The following is a 25,517-nucleotide window of genomic DNA, read 5'->3' as shown; positions in this document are numbered from 1 at the left end:
AGTATGGATAATACCATTAGAACTTATAGGGATCATATTTTTACTGTTTCTATTTCGTGCGAATCCAGCTTTAAGTGTCATCTGTGTTCTGTGTACCTTTACCTGTGTTCTGTGTACCTTTACCTGTGTTCTGTGTACATTTACCTGTGTTCTGTGTACCTTTACCTGTGTTCTGTGTACCTTTACCTGTGTTCTGTGTACCTTTACCTGTGTTCTGTGTACCTTTACCTGTGTTCTGTGTACCTTCATCTGTGTTCTGTGTACCTTTACCTGTGTTCTGTGTACATTTACCTGTGTTCTGTGTACCTTTACCTGTGTTCTGTGTACCTTTACCTGTGTTCTGTGTACCTTTACCTGTGTTCTGTGTACCTTTACCTGTGTTCTGTGTACCTTTACCTGTGTTCTGTGTACCTTCATCTGTGTTCTGTGTACCTTTACCTGTGTTCTGTGTATCTTTACCTGTGTTCTGTGTACCTTTACCTGTGTTCTGTGTACCTTCATCTGTGTTCTGTATACCTTTACCTGTGTTCTGTGTACCTTTACCTGTGTTCTGTATACCTTTACCTGTGTTCTGTGTACCTTTACCTGTGTTCTGTATACCTTTACCTGTGTTCTGTGTACCTTTACCTGTGTTCTGTATACCTTTACCTGTGTTCTGTGTACCTTTACCTGTGTTCTGTATACCTTTACCTGTGTTCTGTGTACCTTTACCTGTGTTCTGTGTACCTTTACCTGTGTTCTGTGTACCTTTACCTGTGTTCTGTGTACCTTTACCTGTGTTCTGTGTACCTTTACCTGTGTTCTGTGTACCTTTACCTGTGTTCTGTTTACCTTTACCTGTGTTCTGTATACCTTTACCTGTGTTCTGTAAACGTTTAAGAGTTTTCACTCAGTTTTATTCTGCCGATAAACAGAAATTCATTGGGAAGCAGGGCTCAAGTACTCTATTATTAATATCATGAAATAAATATAATTAATGCTTTCCGACCATAGGAGACCCAGTTGAATAATTGATGCTTCCTTAGCATGATGATTGATGGAGAACCACTGTATTGAAGATGTGGTTCATCTTCGAATAAAATTTAGACACTAGTCAACAATACTATTTATGAACATAAAGGCCCACCACCATTCAAAAACATCAACCATTAAAAAATAAATATATCCATTTATTGATCAAATATAATGAACACTAATCAAATATATAAATATAATTACCATAAACTTATATCCAGTATGGAATTCATAATCCGCAACTGGGGCAAGCAATTTTCACAAAAGTGGCGGTAAATGTCGAAATTGAGTCTCTTACAAATTTCAAAGGAATGTACACTACATCTCTGATCACGAAGGCTGTATTGAACACATATCATTGAACCACCTACATCGTCCAAGATTGAGGTCAATAATTTTCACTGCACAACGCTTTTTCAAGCAATAAACTTTTCAAGTTATGAAAATTATAAGTTACAGTACACAAAGCAAACTAGTATTAAATAATGCGTCGAAGCAAATCACTTGCAATTTATGGAGGTAGATAGTAGTTCATACGACTTGTAAGTATTTTTCTTTTGCAAGAAAAGTATTTTTGAAAATAAATTTCAAAGTAGCCAGGCAATGTTCATATCCAAAAGATACTATTTGCAATTAATAATGCTACATTAACTTTGATTTTCGGAGGTCTTAACAAAGTTAATCTAAAATAAAAACAATACTATCAATCACTCGCGATTTTTTGAGGCAAGATTCTATTCACGAAGGTGAAACTGTTCAACCAACCGGCACTTTTTGCTAACAACCGAAATGAATTCAACTTGGGGGTATGGCATTTTTATTAAAAAATTTATAACAAATTTTGTTCCAACTATGATTCAAGAAACGTCACTCAGTTACTTCAGAATTTCGATATACACAACTAAATCCGAATTTTCAATATCACCAGCTATGATTTTCTATTATTTGCCAATAATTGTAACAGAATTAGTACAGCTTTACATGTATTCTCTATTCAATTATTACAGAGCTTGTCTCAATAGTCCATTGGCACAGAATCTTCACATATTTGCCAATCAGCTACAACTCAACACCTCCATACTTCAATTTACAGCCCCATTGTAGCAGAATTAGTGCAGCTTCTAATTAAACTCCAATCATTATAGAGCTTGTCTCAGTAGTTCATAATTTACACCATCATTGCAACAGAATCTTCAAATCTTCGTCAATCAACTACAACTCGACACCTTCAAATTTCAATTTACAACCCCATAGTAGCAAAATTTTAAAGCTTCAAATTAAAATGAATTTTACAAATTCAAATTAATTCTCAATCGAATCATTGCAGAGTTGCTAGTTTACACCACCATTGCAACACAATCTTCAACATCTTTGCTACAATTCAACACCTCCAACCTCCTACACTCATCCATGAATGGGACGTAGCCGGCATACTAGTCCTCGACGTGCACATGCGCAGCTCTACACCTTCCTTCTTCAGCACTTATCCATGAATGGGACGTGACAGGCGATGTACGCATGCGCAGCGCTCGCCTACAACTCATCACCATCCACTCATCCATGAATGGGACTAGCCAACCGCGCCTGTGCGGCCGGCATACTAGTCCTCGAGGTGCGCATGCGCAGCTCCCGCTTGCCGTCCTCCGCCTGCCGCTCCAGCTGCTCCTTCAAGGCGAGCATCTCCCTTGCCCGCTGATAGACGGGATCCTGCGCGCGCATGCTGGGGTTCCAGCGGCAGTAGAGGCCGCGCCACAGCCGGATGCAGCGTATGCTGGCCACCGGAATCAGTGCCTGCGGCTGCGCGTGGTAGAGTGGGTTCCGGTACACGTCCAGGCTGCTGTTAATCATCGACCACAGTGACGTTGTGCGCTGTTTCACCTTCTCCGCGGCTCGTTCGCGGTCACTGCAACATCAATCAAATCAAATTTTATTAAGGTTTTCACAAAACAAAATATATTACAATGAAAACGTTCAACTTGAATAATAACTCAATAAATGCATCTTTATACACATTTTCGAGTAGGAACAACAGCCTAACTAAGGGCTCCATTGCACCTATTAATTGAATAAATAGAAGAAAGCTCATATGGGCATCATCGAAAATAAAATAAGAAAAAAAGAAAAAAGTGCGATCAAATGTCAAGAGGTGATAAATTTACATAATATTTTATTCTTATCCAATAAATAATATTTAGTTTAGATTTGATGGGGGGGGGCTAAAAACTACCCCCAGAACAACATTTTGAAACCAACCCTACTCCAGTACATTTTTATTTTCAATTTCTATATTAACAATGAGATTTTAAATTCTTGTTATTCTATTTATACATATATTGAGCCATTAATATAAACGTATGTATTTATTTATTCATTCTAATCTATCAGATGTGTGGTACATTTAGCCATTTAACCTGTGCTTGTAGTGAATAAATCAAGCCGATTACTGTCAACTACTGTCCATTATTACTTTTTTGACCGGGTAAGAGGGTAAGAATGGCACAGTATGAGAGGCTACCAGCGTCACATAGCTTCCAAAAAAGTACTACTAAGACTATCGGCTTTACTTAACAGTGGAATTCGGAACCAAAACGCCCTATACCATGGAATATCTTCTTATGCTATATTTTCTATACTATAATATACAGTCCGGGTCCTGTAGCTTTGCCTGTCGGCGGAGGGTCACTAGACTATAATACTACCCGTTCAAAAACATCAAACATTCTTGAAAATGTATCTTTCCATAAGCAACAGATGCTAATGTGAAGTTAAATTAATCATGAAAAGAGTACTCCAAATGAGACGATTCTCTCGGATACTATAGTTGGGTTACTTCTAAACACTTTGGTGGTGAAACCAAACCGATATCTCCCACAATAACTGGATAGCAAGTGATATAAAAACATGTTTTCTCTTCTCCAACACACCCAACCACAAAGCCCATGGTTTTTTATATTTGTAACATTTTATTGTGTTTTATTTGTTTCATAATTCTTTGTAATTTTGTTTTGTCTTGTTTTGTGTGTTTTTAATAAATTGAATTGAATTGAAAGTCTGTCAATAATGACCGCCATCTTGAATTTTTTAAAGATGTTGAATATTTTCGTTGTTTCCATCATCAATATTCTTATTAGGCTTGTTGTAAAGAAGAGATTGAGACCATTTGCAAGTCTCTATCTTGAAGTAGTGAAAAATCAATTTTATAGTTCTAGCTTGTTACCTTATGCGTATGGAAAAACGCATCAAAAACCATGCAGTGCTTTCTTTGGGGGGCGCTGGAGAACACGGACAGCGCATGAAGATATATATCGTTTTAAAGCTGAGAAAATGACCTAAATTTCATAGATTTGTCACGGAGGCAAAAGCAAAGCTACATGACTGTGGTATTGGAAGTGAAAGCCCTATACCATGGGATGTCTTCATATGCTATATCTTTTCTCTATGCTCTAGTTTACGTGAGTGTGAGAACTGACCTGTTATAGAGGAAGGTGCCAAATCGACAAGAGTAGAGATGGTCGAGAATGGTGATGAGGAAGTGCTCGTTGAACTGGAAGGCATTGGGATACATTGTGGTTACCTGCCACACACAGTCCACAAACTGAACAAACACCGGCGACCTGTCTGCGTCCGAGTGCTTGTCGTCACCGTGACCTATCCTCTGCAAACCACATCAAAACAAACTCATTTTATTAATTGCCCTTGAAATGTATACAAACTAGACAGTATCATAGATAAAAGATAGCATTAGAAGATATCCCATGATATAGGTTGTTTATGTTCCAAATTTCTAGCCGATTATGTTTCAAATTTCAAGCCGATTTTTGTGTATTATCACTGTTTAGGCCGGGTGAGAGTGTAAGAACGGCACAGTCTGAGAGACTAACAGCGTCACATAGCTTCATGAAAAAACTTTTAGGACTATCGGCTTGAATTAGCATTGAAAATTGAAACATAAACACCCTATACCATGGGATATCTTCTGATGACATCTTTTCTCTATGACAGTACATACATACTTTACCAATTTACAATAAATAATTGAATATAATGGATTGACAAAATAATACTATAAATAGGTTTCTAAGATCAACTAAATATGTCTCATTCTCAGCAAATGCAGCAGGAAAGCCTAGTATTCATTTAAAAATTAAACTTCACTCTGAGTGCACAGACAAGAATCTCTGCGTTTGTCCAAGTATTGAAAATGTAAGTAACCTAAAATATCTAGGGATAATTATTGACGAATACCTGAAATGGCATTTTCATTTAGCTTATTTATGTAAAAAACTCAAATATATTTCTTTCAAATTCTATAAAATTAAAAAAATACTCAAACTTCAGGATTTAAAAACAGTATATTTTGCTTTGGTGCAATCCATATTAGAATATGGGATAACAATCTGGGGTGGGGCTTTCGATAGTCATTTAAATAACTTATTTATCACTCAAAAGTGTAATATTAAAACAATATTGAATAAACCTCGATTGCATCCAACTAATCTGCTATTTGAAGAATTTAATGTGATGACTGTCAGGCAATTGTACTTGAAAAATTTAGCAAAATATATTAAGTATAAAAACAAATTTTTATTACATGATATAGTTCAATATGATTTTAGACCAAATACAACCTATGAATATAAAATATATAAAACAAAACTAACAGTAGTTAGAAGACAGCTCATTTATATAAGTACAAGATTCATAAATGAATTGCCTTTAGATCTGGAAGCAAAAATTAATTACAAAATACTAAAAAATTGGATAAGAGAAAACTATTTCATTTCAATTGAAAGCATTATCTAATTTTTTAAAAACATATTTTAAAGCGTGGATTATTTTTTTCTCTATTATTGTATAAAACTAGGAAACAACCAATGTAACAGATTTATTCAAGCATAACTAGCTGATTGCAACTCTCACCAGCGGGCAAGGCTTGATTCCTTTTGCTGGTGATGCCGGATTACCATTGAGAAGCATCTAATTATGATTTTGGTATTATTTATGCTTAATTTTTATTTCATTATTTTATACTTTTGATTATAAAATTATGTATTTTCTTTTATTATGTTTTGAATATGTATTTATTGTATGGCAAATAAATGATTTGATTTTTTCTCTCAAAAAAAAAAAAAATTTGGCAAGATGGACAGATATAACTTTTTTGTCATCGGACATCGGCTAATTCAAGAACCACAAGTAAAATAATAATAATTGCAACGAAATCTAAAATTTGTGAGTGAAATACTCTTTCAATGAGTAGAAAAGGTTGTCACAAAGAACTTTAAAGAGAGACTATTTGAACTGAGTAATGCGGAGATTCTTAATCGACTGATAAGGATGTTAGTTCCAATGACCAGATGGTACTCTAGTATATTAGTCAACCTTGTATGTTGGGTCTCAAGTTGGTGCCTCTTATCAGGAGTTCCTATATTGGAGGTCGTGCTCTGGCGTGTGTTGTATGCATGAATCATAACTCTCGTATGAACAATGGACTTATTCTTATAATTATGCTGAGCAACAACATAAATATATTGGATGTATTTCTATTAAATTTTGTAATAATTGGATTAAATTATTTGAATTATTCAACAATTTAGAGTATAAACGTACTTGCTGGAATTTGTGTCCAAAGCTGAGCCATTCTTTTTCGATAAGTACCTCGAATCCTTTGATTGTACGATAGTAAGGATCCAGAAGCAGCATCGCCAACGCTGTCAGCTGCAATTGAAAAAACAAAATTAAATCACAAAAAATCCACGAAAGAATATAATCTATTGTAATTTTATGTAATAAAGATCTAGCATTAAACTATTTTTAAAACAGAACACGACTTGAATGCTTTCAAATGAATTTCTACTTTTCTTAGCAGGAATCAAGAGAAGAAACGCATTAGTTCTTATGGCAGTATTTACTTATTGGCAGAATTAACAATTGTGTACACTACAATATAAACCAATGAAAGTATTTTATAGAATAGAACAGAAAGTCATCGGAAAGTAAGGCATCATCAATGCTCAGAAGGATTTATCATGATTGCAACGTCATTTTGATGAATAAAGCAGTTTATTCAGCTTGTTAATTCTTGCAAGTTCATACGTAAGGCTGGCCACACACCGATTAGTCAAGACAAGACTAGTCACGTTTAGTCACAATACTTCACATTGCTTCTTATGACGCAACACACACTGATTAGTCATTGCAATGAGACATGACTCCATAAGCAACTATGTGAAGTATTGTGACTAAACGTGACTGGTCTTGTCTTGACTAATCGGTGTGTGACCAGCCTAAGTTGTCTAAACGTGTATCCATTTATTTATTTTTTGAATGAAGGAATCAAATATTATAAACAGAAAAAAAGGCTATTGCCCAAAACCTCTTTCATTTCAGCCTCAAATAGAATATTGAGCATTATCTAGAGCTGAGCTTAAATCAAGAATTAGAATTTGAATATTATCTAACAAATTATGTGATTTATATCATTCTAATAAATTAATCATTGCATGAGTATATTAGAACATCAACAGATCATGAGGAATATTCTATTGTTATTGTCAGGACATTTTACGTGATAATAAAATTGATTCTGAGAGTGAAATCATATTAAGCGTTTTTAGAATCGGCAGGGCAGGAAGCTCTCCGATTGGCTGATTTTGTGTTGACACCTGGAAAAAAACCTAATATGGTCTCGCCCTAATTGAAAAAGAAGAAGATTACAAACCTTTGAGCTTTCTCAACGACTCTCTCATGACGTGTATGTTATGAATGTCAAGAAATACCAACTCGGCGTTTTGGTAGGCATCTTCTGACTCATAGCCTCCTCCTTTTGCTTTATTGGCGATAGCGTTCGCACTGCAATCGAAATCACACATGTTAGAAAATACATGAAAATGATAACTCCGCAGAATTTAGGAACGCCGGCAGCGGAAGTCCAAGCCTATTTTATTCAGAGTTCAGTTAAAATAATATGGTGTATAATAAAAAATGAATTCAATGGTAAGTGAAAATACGTTCAATCACATGGAAATCACAATTCACACAATTTTGAAAAACTGATATTGATATTGTTTTGGCTGGTGACTCAAGTCTCAACTTATTTCTTTCAGTGCTCAGATTTAAGAATGAAGATTGGAGGTGAATAAAATAATAGGTGTAATTAAATACATTCAGTCACATCAGAATAAAACTTTACCCAATCTGGCAACGCCGATATTTGTTGAGCTGATGACTCAAATATCAACTTAGTTCATTCCGAGCTCAAATAAAATTATAATAAATTGTTTTATAAACAATAAGTATAATAAAATGATAAGTGAGAGTGTCAGAAACTAACCTTAGTCTAGCATCCTTGATATAGAGCTTAGCGACTGGAGGACTCAACTTATCTAACATCTTTAAAACGTAGTTCACATTCGTCAAGTTTCCTTGAATTAAAGTGTTCATATATTTAAAAAAGTATTAAATTATGAAGTGGAAAATCTAATTAAACTTGGAGTTTTCTTCTTCATCTGCACCATACGTTTTCATTAATTAGATTCTATACATTCTACATCGACTGACAACAGTTTTTATTTCATTTTCCGATTTGTAGGTTAGATTGTATCAAGTTGAATGCGAAAGTCAAACATGTTCAACATTTAGGTACTTGATTCAAGAAAACTTGAAGATTCGAGCTTGGAATCAACAAAACTTGAAGAAGGATTTACATTAGTATACTGGATTCAAGTTAGTTTTTGTAAAGTTTTCTTGGACTCAAGAAAATTTTATTAAAGTAAACTCTACTTCATACAGCATCAAATCAAGAGAGAGGCAGAATTCACCAACCTAGGCCTAGCATCCATGATATACAGCTTATGCGACTGCGCATTAGCGTCCATAATCAACTGAATGTATCGCTCGTCCTCACGACTGCGCTTGCCGGCGACTCCGACCAGCGGCTGCGAGCATCGCGTGAGGGTCGCCTGGCTGTCCGGGTGGATCCAGGCAAGCACGGGCACGCGACCACGGCTGCGAAACGCCGCCACTTGCCGCAGGTCGTCATCGCTTGCGGCCGCCGGCACTGCCCACACTGCCGGGTAGCTGTCGCACACCTCCCAGCCCTCGTTCATCTTAGTCACTTTCCACATGTCGTTCGGAACACCCTGTATACAATTGTTCCATTGGTGTATACATTCACGACAAAAAACCATTGAAATGAAACATCTGAATGTTTATTTATTAATTAACTAATTAATTAATTTAAATATTACTATAAGTGAGCATACAGGGTACATCTAATTTTTCCCTCTCTCAGGGAAAATTATTATTATTTATTTAGTATTTTCATGGTAGGCTGAGCTGGCGATCGAAACAAAAAAATAATATATTTTTTGTATTGTTGATTTTTTATGTAGTGTAAATTGTACAATGATTTTTTATCATTATAAGTTATATCAATGAATAGCAAAGGACCAGCCCTAGAAGGTTAGCGGATGAAGGAGCCTACAAGCAATTTTGAATTGAGTGGGAGTCTATAGCCTATAACAGTGGTTCTCAAACTTTTTACTTCAAGCTTCCCCTGTATAATTTATTCAGCTGTAAGCCGTATAAGCATAAACTACTATATACATGTTGTACATATACGTATACGTACGTACGTATATACCTACATATTTTACACTCAATATTTATTTAGTTGAGTTTTGCACATTCTATAGATAACCCAATGTTGCAATAGCTTCAAGCATAATAAAAAAAACAAATTCTTTACAAACAATACATTATAATTTATTCAGGTACTACAGCTACTATAGTACATAGTTGTTATTTTTGTTTCTCATAGAAATTAACAATACAAAGAGCGTCAGTGTGAAGGATGAGCTTGTTTTTTTTGCACAGAGTTTGTTGAAACGAGGTGTCAGCTCCGATAACGCTACTCTAAGTTCCTGAGTCACATTCAGTCTTGGTCTACATTCACTTTTCATGGCAGCTAGAGCAGAAACCTCAGTTTCACACGGATAAATTGTAGCAAATGGAGTCTATATCTTCAACGTCTTTTTACTCAAAATTGGGTGTTCCTTTCGCACACCAACCCAGAAGGATGTAAGAGAATATTCTTCAAACTTCATTTTAAGCGCAAAGTCACCTTGGAAATCAATGAGGTTTTCTTTTTCTATCATGTTGAGGGAGCACTTATTGATTGAGAATTTGAATTTGACAATACGGTTGATGTAAATATTTTATGAGTAAAAATTACTCACATGTGATTTTGAAAATAGAAAGATTGCTTATCGTAATTATTTTAGAAGTAAATTTAAAAAAAATTCCAACTAAGTTTTGCCCCCCCCCCCAGCATTCATCGCGCCCCCCCCTGGGGGTTGCGCCCCACACTTTGAGAACCACTGGCCTATAAGATCTCTTCCAAATTGAACTATAAATTAAAGTAACTTACATAATTGCCCACACCCAAGCTTAGTAGTAGTGTGAGCATCAGAAAAAACAAGTACAAGAAATAACGTTAGAAACATGACTACTGGAACTGTAAAGAAACATCATTATGTTTTCACAACAGCATTCACTGTTATTCCAAAACATTTTTCACAGAAATTATGGACATAATTCAATACATATTTCCATTACAAAATCTATTCTGTAGAATGATTTTCAATAAATTGATGAATGCTCTCTTACCATTCTCTTGAGTTCAGCTATAGTTTCATGAACGGTCCAACCGTTTTCAGGAAACGTTTCTGTATATTCGAAAGCGAAAAGTGGAAGTTTGTGGGAAAGTGGAAAGGCATATTGCTGTAGCTTTTCGAAAACATTTCGTCTGGAATGATTCTCCTAGAAAAAACAAATACAAATCATAACGCTATTTGAAATATATAAATTAGATGTAGGCCTATGTTATCGTGATTTGTTAAAACTATTCCTATAGCCTATCAATATTTGGATTCATAATGAGAAGTAGAATCGAGAAAAGAGAATTACAGTAGTAGAGAACTACGAGTAGTAGAAAAGAGAATTACATAAACTGTACATGGAAACACAGGATCAAAACTTTAAAAATTATTACAGATCGTATAATAGAATATTCAAAAGTCATTAAACTTGCCAAAAGGAAATATCATGAAAAGTACTTAGAGATAGCCAACAACAAAGTAAAGGCCGCATGGGACATAGTGAAATTTGAGCTAGGTAAGCACAAGAATAAAGCAAGTATAATCCCATCCAGAGCAAGAATCAATCCTAGTTCAGTAGCAGAGGATTTTAACAGTTTTTTCATCGATGTTCCAAACCGTGTTGGAAGTACTCACAATCTGCTTGCTTCAACAAGAAACGTGGTAGGTAACTGCAGCTCTAGGATGAGATTTAAACTTCTTAGTCCCAAGCAAGTGGAGGTGCTCATTAAATCGCTTAAAAATAAAAATTCAGCTGGATGGGATGAAATTCCAGTGAAAGTTTTCAGGATGGTTGCTGATATATTGTCTGAACCCTTGTCCAGGATCCTCAACCAGTCTTTTACTGTTGGCGAGTTCCCTCATAAAATGAAGTATGCACTGGTAAGACCTATTTTCAAGAAAGATGACAAAGAGGACTTGAACAATTACAGACCCATTGCCATCCTCACAGCCTTTTCCAAACTTTTTGAGAAGGCAGCTAATGAACAAATTCTTCATTTTATGAGAGTGAATAATATAGTCTCAAAAACACAATTTGGCTTCTTAAGGGGACTTGATACAGAAGCAGCTCTAATAAAATTTTTCAATACTGTGTCGGCAAGTTTAGACGCCTCCCAGCAGGTATGTGGAGTGCTATGCGATCTGTCAAAAGCATTCGATTGCGTAAATCATGATATTCTTGTTGAAAAGTTGAGAAAATATGGCATTCGGGGAAGGGAGCTGTGGTGGTTCAATTCGTTTTTGAAAGAGAGGATGCAGGCCACCCTAATAAACCATGACAATAAAAATTATCAATCAAAATGGGCTGTAATCAATGCTGGTGTACCACAGGGCTCCATTCTTGGTCCCACATTATTTATTATATACGTAAATGATCTGTCATCTTGCTCTACTAAGCCACTTATTCAGTATGCCGATGACACATCATCTATTATCACTAATTCAAGTTTGAGAGCTGTAGTCACCCAAACACAGGAAGAGCTACTGAATATCAAGAAATGGTTTACTGCAAATGGTCTGTCTATGAACTCAAGTAAGACCAAGTTCATTACCTTCCAACCCCCCCATTTTGCATCCAGAAACTTTAATGAGTTGGCCGATTTGAGTGTACCCCAGCAGAGCGTTGCTGTTGATCTTCTAGGAGTAACACTAGATAGTAGATTGGACTGGTCAGTACACATTCAAAAAATATGCTCCAGGGTTAACTCGGCTATTTTCTCTCTGCGAGTGCTCAAAAACACATTGAGCTTCAAAGCCCTTATGGTGGTATATTACGGCTATCTTTTTCCTTTCCTCAAGTATGGCATAACCCTTTGGGGAAGATCAAAATTCTTCATCCAAGTATTTAGATCTCAGAAAAAAGCATTAAGAGTTATTTTTGGTAAGCCCCCCAATATCCCTGTCGAGAACTATTCCTGAGTAGCAGGATACTTACACTGCCGTCACTGTATATCTTGGAGATCTGTTCATACGTTCACAAAAACCTACCAAACTTCACCCGCAATAATGAAATCCACAGTTACAATACAAGGCACTCAGCCTCCCTATCAGTGGCTGCTCATAGAACCGCCATGTTTGAAAAATCTCCGCAATATATGGGCCCAAAAATATATAATAGATTACCTCAGGATATTAGAGACATGGCGGACTTACGAAGATTCAGAGGAATGTTAAAGAGGCTGTTACTTGAAAGGCCATACTATTCTGTGGATGAGTTTCTGCAGGAGTGATATATTATTGTTCCTTGTCTTTGATTCTTCCCAGGTCCTTGTACATAGGTAATCTTGACTAACTGCGTTTTTATATATACTGTATATATATATATATTTATTAATATTTCATGTGACTATTGTATAATTACAGTATTTTAATGTATTATGATATGTGTTGAGAACCTCCTTTAGGTTGCTCTTTTTGACTTATCCCCAGTCTGATTATTCGGATGTTTGGGATGCAATAAAAATAATAATAATAATCTTCTGAACTTTACGGTGATTCCACAGAATAATTAGTAGCATTAAAAAAATATGCAAATAATTACAACCTAAGCGAATATTTTATTGGCGTCCTAATAGTTTCAACCGCTCAATATGATCATTTTATAACAAAATTCAGATAGTCATCAGGACTATCAATTATTGCACTAATAAGTCACTTCAAGTTTTATGAGTCACCCGTAAGAAAAAGTATAAAAGAATCTGAATATATACCAGAAAATTGGGTATATGAATAGGAATTGGAATGGGAAATTTGAATAGATCCACTTACCTGCTTGTGTCCGAACCTGAGATTTCTCATATCTTTACAGAACAACTCAATTCCATAGGAGTTTTCACCACGACTTGATTGGCCCCCAACTTTCTCAACTCGGCTCAACTGAAATAAAAAGTAATCGAAATTATTAACTATATCAAACTATCAAGCAATATTTTGCTACATTAATAAATAATTTGAATAGACTACCTACATGTTATGTTTGATGGGGGATATTGCAAAGCTTTCATCGATATTGTGGACTTTCTTATGAAAGTGTGATCAGATAAAATGTGTTTTTTTTTAGAATACATGTTCTCACATTACACTACCAAATTTTCTTGATTAAATTCAGGAACTGTTTTCTCATTCCATTATTATTATTGTCATGCTTGTGATTCATTAAATAAATAAATCTCAAAAATATGAGCTGGAATACAGTCTCGTAGAAAACTAAGTAGGATTTGTATAGAGGAAAGTTCCGTACTTCACAATATCACACTAAGGATTTTAAACAAATCCCCACACTTGTATACAGATATATACAATGACCTTCTGTAGCCTTTCTTGTGATTTGAAGATATGCAGAACTTTACCTTCAACTGAACTGAATTCTATACATTGTATAGAGTGACATACTTTGCCCTATTATAGTAGAATAAAACCAACCTCCGACTTGGAGGGATATGCGAAGCAGAGAAATAGAGGGACATAGATAACCATATCATCCAATTGCAGTGATGAATAGTATCATAAAAATAAGCGCGGTTGCCAAGTTGACGATCAGACTCAGTCGATGCAGTGCCTTCAGAGAGGAAACTGGGTATGCGTATCATGTGTTGAACACTCACTAGAGACTACAGAACGGTGTCCGCTTTAGCACGGTAACATCGCTGCCGCTGTGTCCTCACTTGGGGTTAAGAGGAAGAGGGTGCTCTTATTGCCACAACTTTACCCACAACACTTGTGATATTTTCAAGTGTGATAAATGAAAGCAACTATCTATCTACTTATCTACTTTTCACTGCTCCGCATATCCCTCCAAGTGGAAGTAGTTCAATCCAACTATAAACTACTTTACCTCAGTAACCCTACTTTGGGAAAATGTATTCTACTCTATTCCGGAAATGTAGGCTATATGCTAGCCCTAACACCTGTATGTTGTTTTTCATTCCTTCAAGATTTATTCATCGATACATACAATATACAATATAATTTTCAACTATGAATGATTGGGAAAGGAACAACAGGCTCAAAGCCCAAAAACAAAAAAAGATTGATCTATTAGTTAGCGAAACTTACAACTCCGAGAGGCACTTCGATGACGTAGGGCGTCTCCTTGTCCATGCTGCGAAAGTGCAGCTTGTAGTTGGTGACCGATATGACCCCACGTGACGGCCCGCTGTAGGGACACAGGTAGGTGACGTCACGAGCCACACCCTGCACCTTTTCACCCGGCAGTAGGGGCGGGTCGTCCGGTCTTGAGGGGGTGCTCATTTCACCCACACTCGACTAAAACCGCAAAAAAACATTCATATAGTAACAACAAGTTGACAAAAAAACAAATAAAATACGCTCAACTGCAAACAGACACAATCATAATCTACTAATTTCAGATCACACAATAATAGAACATAAAACAAAGTAGACACTGCAAATTTAGGACTGCTAACAAAACAAACCGCGTGGTTCAGTGTAAGGTTTTCAATAACCGTCACCAGTTTTGCAAATGTAACTTTATTTTTATAAGCAATTTTAATAGTTATTTTATTCCACCTACTCCACTAGTAAGCAAGTTCTTTTATGTCAGTGGTATCATCACATTCATTTGATTATTTATCTCTTATGTAATAGTTCCTCAATTGTTGTTAGTGGGATAAATTTGAAAAAAAATTAAAGAAAAAGATCAACTCTAGGATGTTTCACGCATGTGTATTTGATTTATGTTTATTCGAGGTTGAGAGGCAGAGAAGACTTAAAGTCCGAACTCCGCCAGATAGATAATTTTCTAATTCAATTTTTTTCATTCAACTACCGTAAAATTATCTAGAACCAATGAAGGAGTCTCAAGACAATGTGATATCGATATTTTGAGCCGGTTATATAAAGAAGACGTGCAACGAGATCTTTGCATGATACTGTATTTAGTTGAAGAGGAAAGCACCGCTTGCAATGTTGAAATTGTATTCGCGGCAGACTTAACTGCTTCTTTATCTTTTCTTATATATCTCGTCTATTACTTTATCTTATCACTCTAGTTCAAGCAGTGCTAACAAAAAGCCAAGATGTTGTCACAAATAATGTATGAACATATATTTTAAGAGCATGATTCAGAAAACGAATGTACAAAAGCAATAGCAGTATTTGGCAAAACATACAATGAGTCATGATGAATACAGATTGAAAAATTCGAGATACAGAATGGCCTGAGATCCCAAGGTAAACGCACACAGCAACAGACGGAAGAAAAAACTCTCTCCAGGTCTTCGAATTTTGTAAAGCACACAGACATCCGTCTATCTGCATATGTCTGCTCACATCTGCATGCAAATGTTTGATTTTTTCTCCGTCTGTCTGCATGAATATGTCTGTTACTGTGTGCGTTCGCCTTAAAATGCATACAATAAAATAACAATAGTGAACAGAAGTGCAAATAAATTTAATTAGACGATATTCAAAGCGGTGAAAGTGAAAACATAAAACAATTGGCATCAGAAAACAATAATTATAAAATCCCCGTGATAGGCGAACAGAAATTAAATTGAAAAAAGAGAACAACAATTCATAACATATATCATTTTTCTAATCAAGATTAACCGTTGTTTAGCTCCATATTGAATACCATAGTAAAAAATATATACATTTTATAAAAAGGATTATATTATAGTAATATTTGTGTGAGAGGTAACTCTCATGTTTGAATGTGCAACTCACCCTCACCTATATCATACTTACTTGAAGAATTTAGATTATTTAAGAGAATTTTGTTATTAAAGTGTAAAATGCTGGAACCGATCTCTCGTTTCATAATGTGAATTTTTTAATTTTGACCTACCAAAAACCACCGGAAACATGTGGTAAGCTAGCAAATATGTCATATTCAAAAAGTATATATACATAGATTGATGAATTGGATCTTGATAACAGTTGCCCATCCGGTTTACGTCAGATTTTTGCCAATTAAAATTGTAGTCCAGTCAATATAGACATGAAAAAGGGGGTGTGCTTGCAATTTATATTGTAGTTCTGATGTTTTAATATATTATTTGGGTATATAAGAGAAGTCCAGAACCAATTTCTTCATGCAAAATTTCCTTGTGCTAGATACAGAGTGGCCCAAAAACCTCGTATTTTCGGCTCATTTACCAGTTTTCAGCTATTTCTGCCAAATCTCGTAATCGGACAGAAAATTTGCTCTCGCCTTTTTTCTAGATTATGAAATTCTGAATAAAATGAGATCATTCGGAACTCTCTATCTCCAATGAGTACTGAGTTATGTTTTATCAAAAATGAGTGAAATTTGAAGAAAAAATCAATTTTGATAAATTTTAGTTTTTGATCAATAATATCTTCCGATTGTTACCATTTAGATGTATAATTCAAAATCCCTCTGGGGGTATTTTTGTGCTCTACAATCTGAGATCAGGTAGAGCGATCTATCTCATATAGATTTCCCGGTACACCTGACAACAATGCTCCTTGTATTGTGAAAAACACCTAATTTCTGCTTCAACCATCATCACCAACTACATAGTCTTCACATTGATATTTCGCACAATGACGTAAGTTCATAAGATTATGTTCTATGAGAATCACCGGTAGATTCACTTCATTTCAGTATTTCCTAGTGGAGAGGCGCGCTCAAGGACACCTCAAAGGATCAAAATTTCAAACACTTATAACTTCTGACACAATGCTCAGATTTCATCGTACTACACTTCATTCTTCTCGGCTCGTCAAGGCGGTCCAAAATCATGCATAATAAGTCGAATTCGGTCGAAAAATGGAAAATTTATTGTTGAGTGTACTTAAGCCCTTATTCCAATACACAAAAAATGGCCAATGAATTATACATCCAAATGTTAACAATTGGAAGATATTGTTGATCAGAAACTAAAGTTCATCAAAATTGATTTTTCCTTCGAATTTCACTCATTTTTGAAAAATCATAACTCAGTACTCATTGGAGGTAAAGAGTTCTGAATGATCTCATTTCATTCAGAATTTCATAATCTAGAAAAACGGCGAGAGCAAATTTTTCTGTCCGATTACGAGATTTGGCAGAAATAGCTGAAAACTGGAAAATGAGCCGAAAATACGCGGTTTTTGGGCCACTCTGTATCTAGCACAAGGAAATTTTGCATGAAGAAATTGGTTCTGGACTTCTCTTATGTACCCAAATAATATATTAAAAAATCAGAACTACAATATAAATTGCATGCACCAATGTATATAGTGACTGGACTACTGACCTACCTTTTTACATCACTCTCTGGTATTCTAGTCTCAAACTGTACAGGTTACCGAACGTATCAATCGGATATTGTGATAGAAATGCAAAGCACATTGATACAGGCCACATACAAACATCACCAATTAAGATCGAAATAACTCACTCTGATTCTTAACTTGGTTTCCATAGCCGAAGCAATGCGACTTTCTGTCGAAGTTGAACTAGAAGAATAGGCTTTCGGCGATGAGCCCTTATAAGAGTCAGCCTAATACAAACAATTTGAAAACTTTATTCGATATATTCAATTATCAGTTTGAATATTGAGAATATAAGATAGTAGGATATGATTGTATCTGGAATGCTGTGTTCTTACGATATAAAGATCTCTAATTGGACGGTGCTCCAACAAGTTCTTGGGCAAAATTAGACACTTTTCAAACTTTGATTCAAACCTTTTCCTGCACTTGACACACAACGGTGTATAATTTGTTATTACTTTATGTACTTTTATTTTTATAATATAATTTTTTTTATTACTCCTGAATTTACCAAAAAATTTAGGCCTACGGTACATAATTCATTTGGAACAATTGCAGATGAAAGTGTACCGATAAACTCGTATTTTAGAGAACTTAATTCATGATTAATTCCAAGAAACTTGTTTAATGTGATTAAAAACACAGGTTCACTCTTGAAACCTGTTATTTTTAAAAATATTGTTTTGACCCCCAAAACTAAGTTGAAAATTTTAGTTTAAATCTGTAAACATTGAAAAAAGGGGATCAAGATTGTATAGCTAACGTCAAGATACACATCATATTAAAAAGCTAATTTGATAGACTAAAAAATGAATCAGGCTATTTGTATGCTACTATTTGGTTTGCTTAGAATCAAAAGCATTTTTTGTTACTTTGAATGATTAATCAAAAATTTAACTGAGTTTTATAATATTCTAATTGATAGTTTTAAAAATGTATTGTCTTGAAACAAAGATTACTTACAGAATCTTGACCAAGTTTTGAATTCAGCGAGCTAGATTTTGAATCAGAAGCCAGCGAATCCGAGCTGGCATTCTTGGAGTTGAATGTCTCCATTTCTAGTAAATCACTGGTAGATTTCCTCTCCTTGGCCATTAGTGTTGGTATCGTATATCTCTTTCACACACTCAAATATTCAGTTACATTGTAGTCAAGCCTGTATAAAATATTACATTAAAAAATTAATTGAAATTGTCTTAGAGTAGCCCTATATAAGTGAGCTCAAGAACAACAGCTTTTATAAAAGTATCTTAATTTTCTATATTCTAAAATGTAGATTGGTATTTTTTTACTATTGATGTTCAAAATGTTATCACAAAAACTGAATCTCACAAAATTAAAACAGTTTAAATTTCGATATAGCCTACAAAAGTAGTTATTTGTGAAATTAACATCATCTAACTATTATCCACTGTTTTAATAATATTATCTACTTAACTCGGTCTAAATCATTTTTACAAGGCTTATTAAAAAACTCTAAAATGTTTTATTTTGAAATAACTAAAAATCATTTTTGAAGAATGTACACAATTAGAGATTAATTTAGATAATACGTAGCTATAACAGCTCATTTATACTTCAGAAACCAGAGATAGGCCTACTGATAAATTAGAAGTAAATAATAAGAATACAAGCAATTGATAGTTTAAGCCAGAGCCATGGCATATTATTCAATAAAAATTTACAACTAACTTAGGTTAAGTAGGTACAATTTAAGGCTAATTAAAATTACCTTTGACATGATGAAAAATGACATAAGTTTACCAATAATACGATAGAACTGATTGAAGAAGTACTGATTCAGTGATTCTGAATAAAATATGATTTTTATTTTTAAATTAACAAAAAATCATAATATTCGAGGCAGGGGATACGAGAAATCCAAACTTGTTTTAAACTGTAAATAAATTAATTTCTCACATCACTGTTCACTTTGCCAACGTCAAGTAAAATACACAATTACAATATTCACTGAGGAACTAAATAATTACTGGAATTCAACCAAAATATTACAAAACTCACATAATTATTCTTCATTTCTATCACCCACTTCTTCGGCAAAAATTAATAATAATGGCGATTATCCATCCTGTCAAATCTTGTAAATTATCAGCTGTTTTTAATCTATGACCATCTATATCCGTAAAGTCAGCGGTGGCCCTGATATTCTAGTAGCTGTGGAATCGAGTGGCGCGAAAATTTGAATGGAAGGAGAAAATTAAAAACGATTTGAATCAATCTTTTTTGCTGAGTGTGAGCTCTAGGCTTTTGCATGGTGATTTTTTCAATTTGAATAGGATCTCAACGAAAACTACTGCCAAATTATCTTTGTATCAGGAATATGAAACTTTTTTCATAATTTTCACCAACTCTGTATAGAAGAGTTTAATTCAAATGACTACCTGCGATTCAAATTATGAAATATTGTTTTCAATGCATTTCTATTTGAACGTCATTTCTAGTAATCAACTACTCTGTATAGTATAATGCAAGGCACCTAGAATGTATTTTAGGTACATTGGTATGATGTGTAGTTCTCTTTCATCAAGAGAAAACAATACATAATAAAATTCTTTTTTCTAGGATAGGAAAAAAATGAATGATCGATTTTTCAATATGAAAATTATAATTGAAAATATTGTTCATCCATCTATTCGACTCAAATTTGAAATCAACACTGCTCGGTTAAAAGCACCAGTGAAAAAAGGTATAATAACAAACTTTACAACAACTTTTACTAACATTAAAATACCGTAAACAGAACAATAGAACGTGGTGGGATCATCTTTCATGTCATTTTTATTGACAGAAACAAAACACAAATATTATTAGAAGGCACAATTTATAGTCGATTCAAAAAATAATATTTACATTTCAAAGCACACATTAGCAACTTTAACAACAATACAAATTTCAAAACCAGGCTCATCCATTGACTACGGTACATGGAGATATCTCGGAAGTATTAATAGAATAAAATATATCCAATGAACATTTTTTTAAGATTTCATTAAATGGACTAGTGGAAGGTACGCGTACCTTATTATAGAAAAGTTTCTCTAAAAGAGTTAGGATATTATGGATGGGATTATTTCTCCAATCTAAATGTGCTCCTTGATTTGTATCAAGTCAACAAACTGTAATTTGTAATCAGTACCTATGTATCATAATTCACTATGGTACTGATAGCAGCGTATCATTTAACAAACTTGAAAATTACATTAATTTGTCAAAACATTTCGTGAGTAATAAAATAAAGTATTAAAAAAGGTACTTTTTTGATTTTCAGACAACATATTGATAGGTTTGCATAATATGTTCAAGCATGTAGTCAAAAGATGAGACTGAACAAGCAACTCTACACGCCATAAAAATAACTCATCTTTATGAAAAAACACACAATACATCTTACAGCTAGAAATATAGAAAGCTAATAAACATTAAACACCAATCAACAAAGACAGTAATTAGCTGCTAAAATTGTAGAACAATCAAGAAGTAACTATTTAATGTATGGAAAATCCAATACATTGCAATAAACTAGTATGTTATTACGAATTAATGCCCAAGTTTTTAATTGAGTAAGAGTTCAAAAAGCGATATTAGCGTACTATTGTAATTTTTTAAACTTTTATATAGCTGAAAGTTTAAGGATATGTAAGTTAATACTTGTTATTAGACCAATAAGCCGAAAACCAAATTTGAGATGCAAGAGATATAATTAAAAATTGCTATTAATCTAGAATGAACATTTAAAATAAATAATTTCATTCATAGATTTAGAAAGGTTTTTTGAAAAGCAGCACAATTCTCTCTCTCACTTCAATAACACATAGCACAATTCTAATCTAAGAACAATCACATGTTACAAACCACCACACGACTAGAATCAGATTACACATTAATAAATAATGGTAATTTCAGATTTCGAATAATACTATTCATTATTGAGATTTGAGATTCAAACTGACGGATTTCGTACAATAAATAACGATTATAACATTAGAATACTTAGATTGATAACAAACAAGTTTTTTATGCATTAAACAATTTAATAATGTTGAAATTCCATTTTATTATTGTATGATTATTTCTTCAAGAGATGCCTTTTGGTTTTATCTATGATTTTTCAAGTATCTGCCAACCAGACGTTTTATTTTTCTTACTCTAAATCTTCTCTTATATTTACGGTAGTTCCAAAATATTTATAACTAGTAGGTAACCCGTGCTCCGCCAGGGTATTATTTATTAAAAACTTGACAAACTGAAAGCTTAACCTACTGAAATATTGAGGAATTTAAAAGTAGGCCTATAACCATCCTCGGCAAATTTTGAATCTATATGCAAAATTTCAAGTTAATCAGTCCAGTAGTTCAGACGTGATGATGAGTCATTCGTGAATTACCTATCCCTACATGTATAAGCTGATTCCACCCTTCATTATATTATAGATAATAAATTACTAGTTACTTCAATATAATTCATTTTGATAAATTTAGTGTAGAGAGAACATTCTCTCTTTCAAAATTGATATAATATTGATAAAACAATACATCAATACTGCATAACAATTATTATTGAAAATAAGTGGACAATTGATAAAAAGTAATAAAAATTTACAATATTCTTAGGATATAATACAGATAACATTCATGTAGTTGTTGATTTAAAATCGAATACTTTAGAAGCATTTATAAATAACGTTTTAAAACAGAATTATACGTGCCAAGATATGTTAAAACAATTATTATTGATTATAGATCCAGTTGACAACAGTTACATTCATCAGTTCTTAGCGATTGAATAAGCTTAATGAGGCCATATTATATTGATATAAGTTTAATGCTAGATTCTAGATTCAAATACAGCCAAATGTTTATGTTTAATCATCGCAAATATATTGCCATGAATTTCAATTCACTAATGTGAAAATAGAATGTGATATGGCATTGACAAGATATTTCATGAAATATGAGTGATATTTATTTATCTATTTTTACATTGAAAATATAAACAAAGTGTATCATGAGCCGCAACTATAATAATAATATTAATATTTATACTGTTCTGGATGGCACAGTAAAACCTGACAATGTTTACAATAAATACTAATATAAATTACGTCATCATAGAATGAATAGTATCAAATTGAAACAAGTGTATACTACAAAAATAATAACATCTAAAACAGTCAGTCAAGCTTACATAGTGTTTACAATATATCCAACTAGAATGTTAACAGGCATTGATAACAAGTTACCATCAAATGAACGTGTATTGCAAAACTAATGAAATTCTCACAAAATCAACAAGAACAGATAACTTAATACATTCAGTTGGATGAACATTAATCAAACATAATAACTAGAAGCAGATATTAATGAACCTAAGTTTAGAACCTAGTAGAACCTGAAATAGTAGAACCTAAGTTTGATGCCCGGTTGCAGAGTCGTTACATAAAATCAAACATAGCTATGTGAGACATCGTTTAAAATCACTCACATAAATGGTTGGTCGTTGCACAGTCGTTTGCGGCCCATTTAGCTATATCTCGAATTAGCATCACACATAGGTCACACTGCAGCTCTATTCACTTTTTTCCGTACATGCTTCTATTCAACCAATGTCTTGGCATCGGGCAAAGTTTTAATCGACATCACTGTGAACAGACCTAAAAGACCTCACATAAAATTGATAAACCATATGGCGACTCTTGGCCTTTGGCGAGATTTTTTATTTCATATTTATTTGGTGCCATAGCGATTTGGAGCTTATAAACAACTTGAAAAAACACAGGGAAAAAAATAATTTACTTATATACGGTACAGATGGTTTTTCGTAAACATCTTTCAAAAAAAGCTATCACAACCTCTAAAATGCATGTGGTGGGAGTAGATATTGGATTTAACAGCACGACTTCGGGCCCATAACTTAAATGACCGTTTTTAGCGATTGGAGACATAAATAAGGTCTATTCGACGACTCTGCAACGAAATCATGTGTCTAATTGAGCGTTTTTAGTTTTATGGGAGCTATAGTTTACTTTGACATCTGTGCAACGGAAAGTGGGATTATGGCTTCATAAATAAGTTAAATGCCTGATTTTAACTTTATGTGACGACTCTGCAACCGGCCATGAGTCTGTTTGCTTGGAGAGTTAGACATAAGAAGGTTTGAGTAAGACCTTCACATGTGTGGACAATCATGAAATTTATTAATCTGGTTCTACATAATTAAATCATGAGTTTTTATAGACAATGATTAAATTCTCGAAACATCTAACTACTTTAAAACTACATCATTAAAACCCTGTGTCAGTTGTATATAGAATGCTTAATATATGCATGCTATTAGTCACAGATTCAAGGCCGTCTCACAATAAAACCTAAGTACTTCTGGTTAGATACCTCTAATATCTAATACGCAAAGCTTAAAAAGTTTTTACCTCCGAGTTAAGTTTAGAAAACATCTATACAACCCGTTTGAAAATCATGAATGGTTAACAACTCCCAACAAATCATTTTCTCGTTATGCACAGAAAACAAAACCAGATCAAAAGCCAACACTCTAGAGTAACAATAATTACTCTTTGGTTAATACACGACCACAAATTATATAAATTTTCAAAATACAGAACAAATGAATAGAAACAAACAACAAATTTCCAACAAAACTGTACGTTACAGGAAGAATAAAAGAATTCCGTCACGGAATTGAAGTTATAAATAATAATTGAAAATTGTTTCTAATATATAAAACAACTGAACAGAAACAAACAACAACTGAACAACAACATTTCCAACTAAACTTTAAGATACAGGAGGAGTAAAACTAATACAATTAGAAATTGTAAGCTTGTAAGTTTCGTCATTTAAATACTGGATAGCCTAGTCTCAGAGTGAAATTGATGAGTGTATAGTATTAGGCAGCTATACAAAGTGTCTAGTATGACTGGGCGTACACCGGTTAGTAAAACCAGGACTAGTCACCTTTAGTCACAATACTTCACATAGATGACATGTCTATTTGCAATGACTAATCAGTTTGAGTTGCGTCATAAGCAACAATGTGAAGAAACTCAGGAAGTGAAAGTGCAAAATTTAGTGAGAAAACATGAAGAACCCAAGACAACCTATAAATTCGAGTGTTGATAGGAAATGACATTGGGTAATAAGGTAAGGCAGAACATCCTTAAGGATCTCTCTTCCGATAAAAGCCGTAAGAATAAAAATAAATAAATGTGAAGTATTGTGACTAAACGTGTCTGATCATGTTTTGTCTTGTCTTGACTAACTGGTGTGCACCTCAAATACCTTAAAGATGCATAGACTCACATGCAGCGCTAGTGTCGTACTTGGAATTGAAATCGGCCATTGAGGGGGCAACCTATAAGATTATTACATACCAATGCCTTTGTAATCTATAATATTACAAATATATAGATATATCTCGTGCTAAAATACCCCAATGGCGGCCTTCAATTTCAAGTAAGAGCTATCATTGGGAAGGCATAGGCATTGTGGGTCTATGTGCCGGTTGCACAACAGCCGGTTAAATTTTAACCTTGATTAATTCCACAAGAACCAATCAGAGAAGCCG

The 25,517-nt window shown here is 34.0% G+C and overlaps 1 protein-coding gene across 1 annotated transcript; it reads right to left on the bottom strand.

Moving 5' to 3' along the window:
• Positions 1–1,148: 1,148 nt before the first annotated feature.
• Positions 1,149–25,264, bottom strand: LOC111055742 (myotubularin-related protein 2). The gene is made up of 12 exons (XM_039431842.1): positions 19,651–25,264; positions 18,882–19,074; positions 18,044–18,145; positions 14,730–14,939; positions 13,443–13,550; positions 10,684–10,836; positions 8,839–9,155; positions 7,736–7,866; positions 6,944–6,954; positions 6,625–6,732; positions 4,485–4,669; positions 1,149–2,917 (listed from the first exon to the last, which is right to left on the bottom strand). The coding sequence occupies exons 2-12, from the start codon at positions 19,011–19,013 to the stop codon at positions 2,569–2,571; spliced, it is 1,806 nt and encodes a 601-aa protein (XP_039287776.1). The 5' UTR covers positions 19,014–19,074; positions 19,651–25,264; the 3' UTR covers positions 1,149–2,568.
• Positions 25,265–25,517: the final 253 nt, after the last annotated feature.

This window comes from Nilaparvata lugens, chromosome 7, assembly GCF_014356525.2.
Source record: "Nilaparvata lugens isolate BPH chromosome 7, ASM1435652v1, whole genome shotgun sequence".
Classification (NCBI taxonomy): Eukaryota; Metazoa; Arthropoda; class Insecta; order Hemiptera; family Delphacidae; genus Nilaparvata; species Nilaparvata lugens.
This window is presented reverse-complemented; position numbering and strand designations above follow the sequence as displayed.

Coding starts and splice junctions, on each gene's coding strand:
- LOC111055742 (XM_039431842.1), bottom strand. CDS start 19,013: ATGGCCAAGGAGAGGAAATCTACCAGTGATTTACTAGAAATGGAGACA. Junction 18,146..18,881: donor CAAAACTTGGTCAAGATTCT/GTAAGTAATCTT, acceptor TGTTTGTATTAG/GCTGACTCTTATAAGGGCTC. Junction 2,918..4,484: donor GGCACCTTCCTCTATAACAG/GTCAGTTCTCAC, acceptor TTGATGTTGCAG/TGACCGCGAACGAGCCGCGG.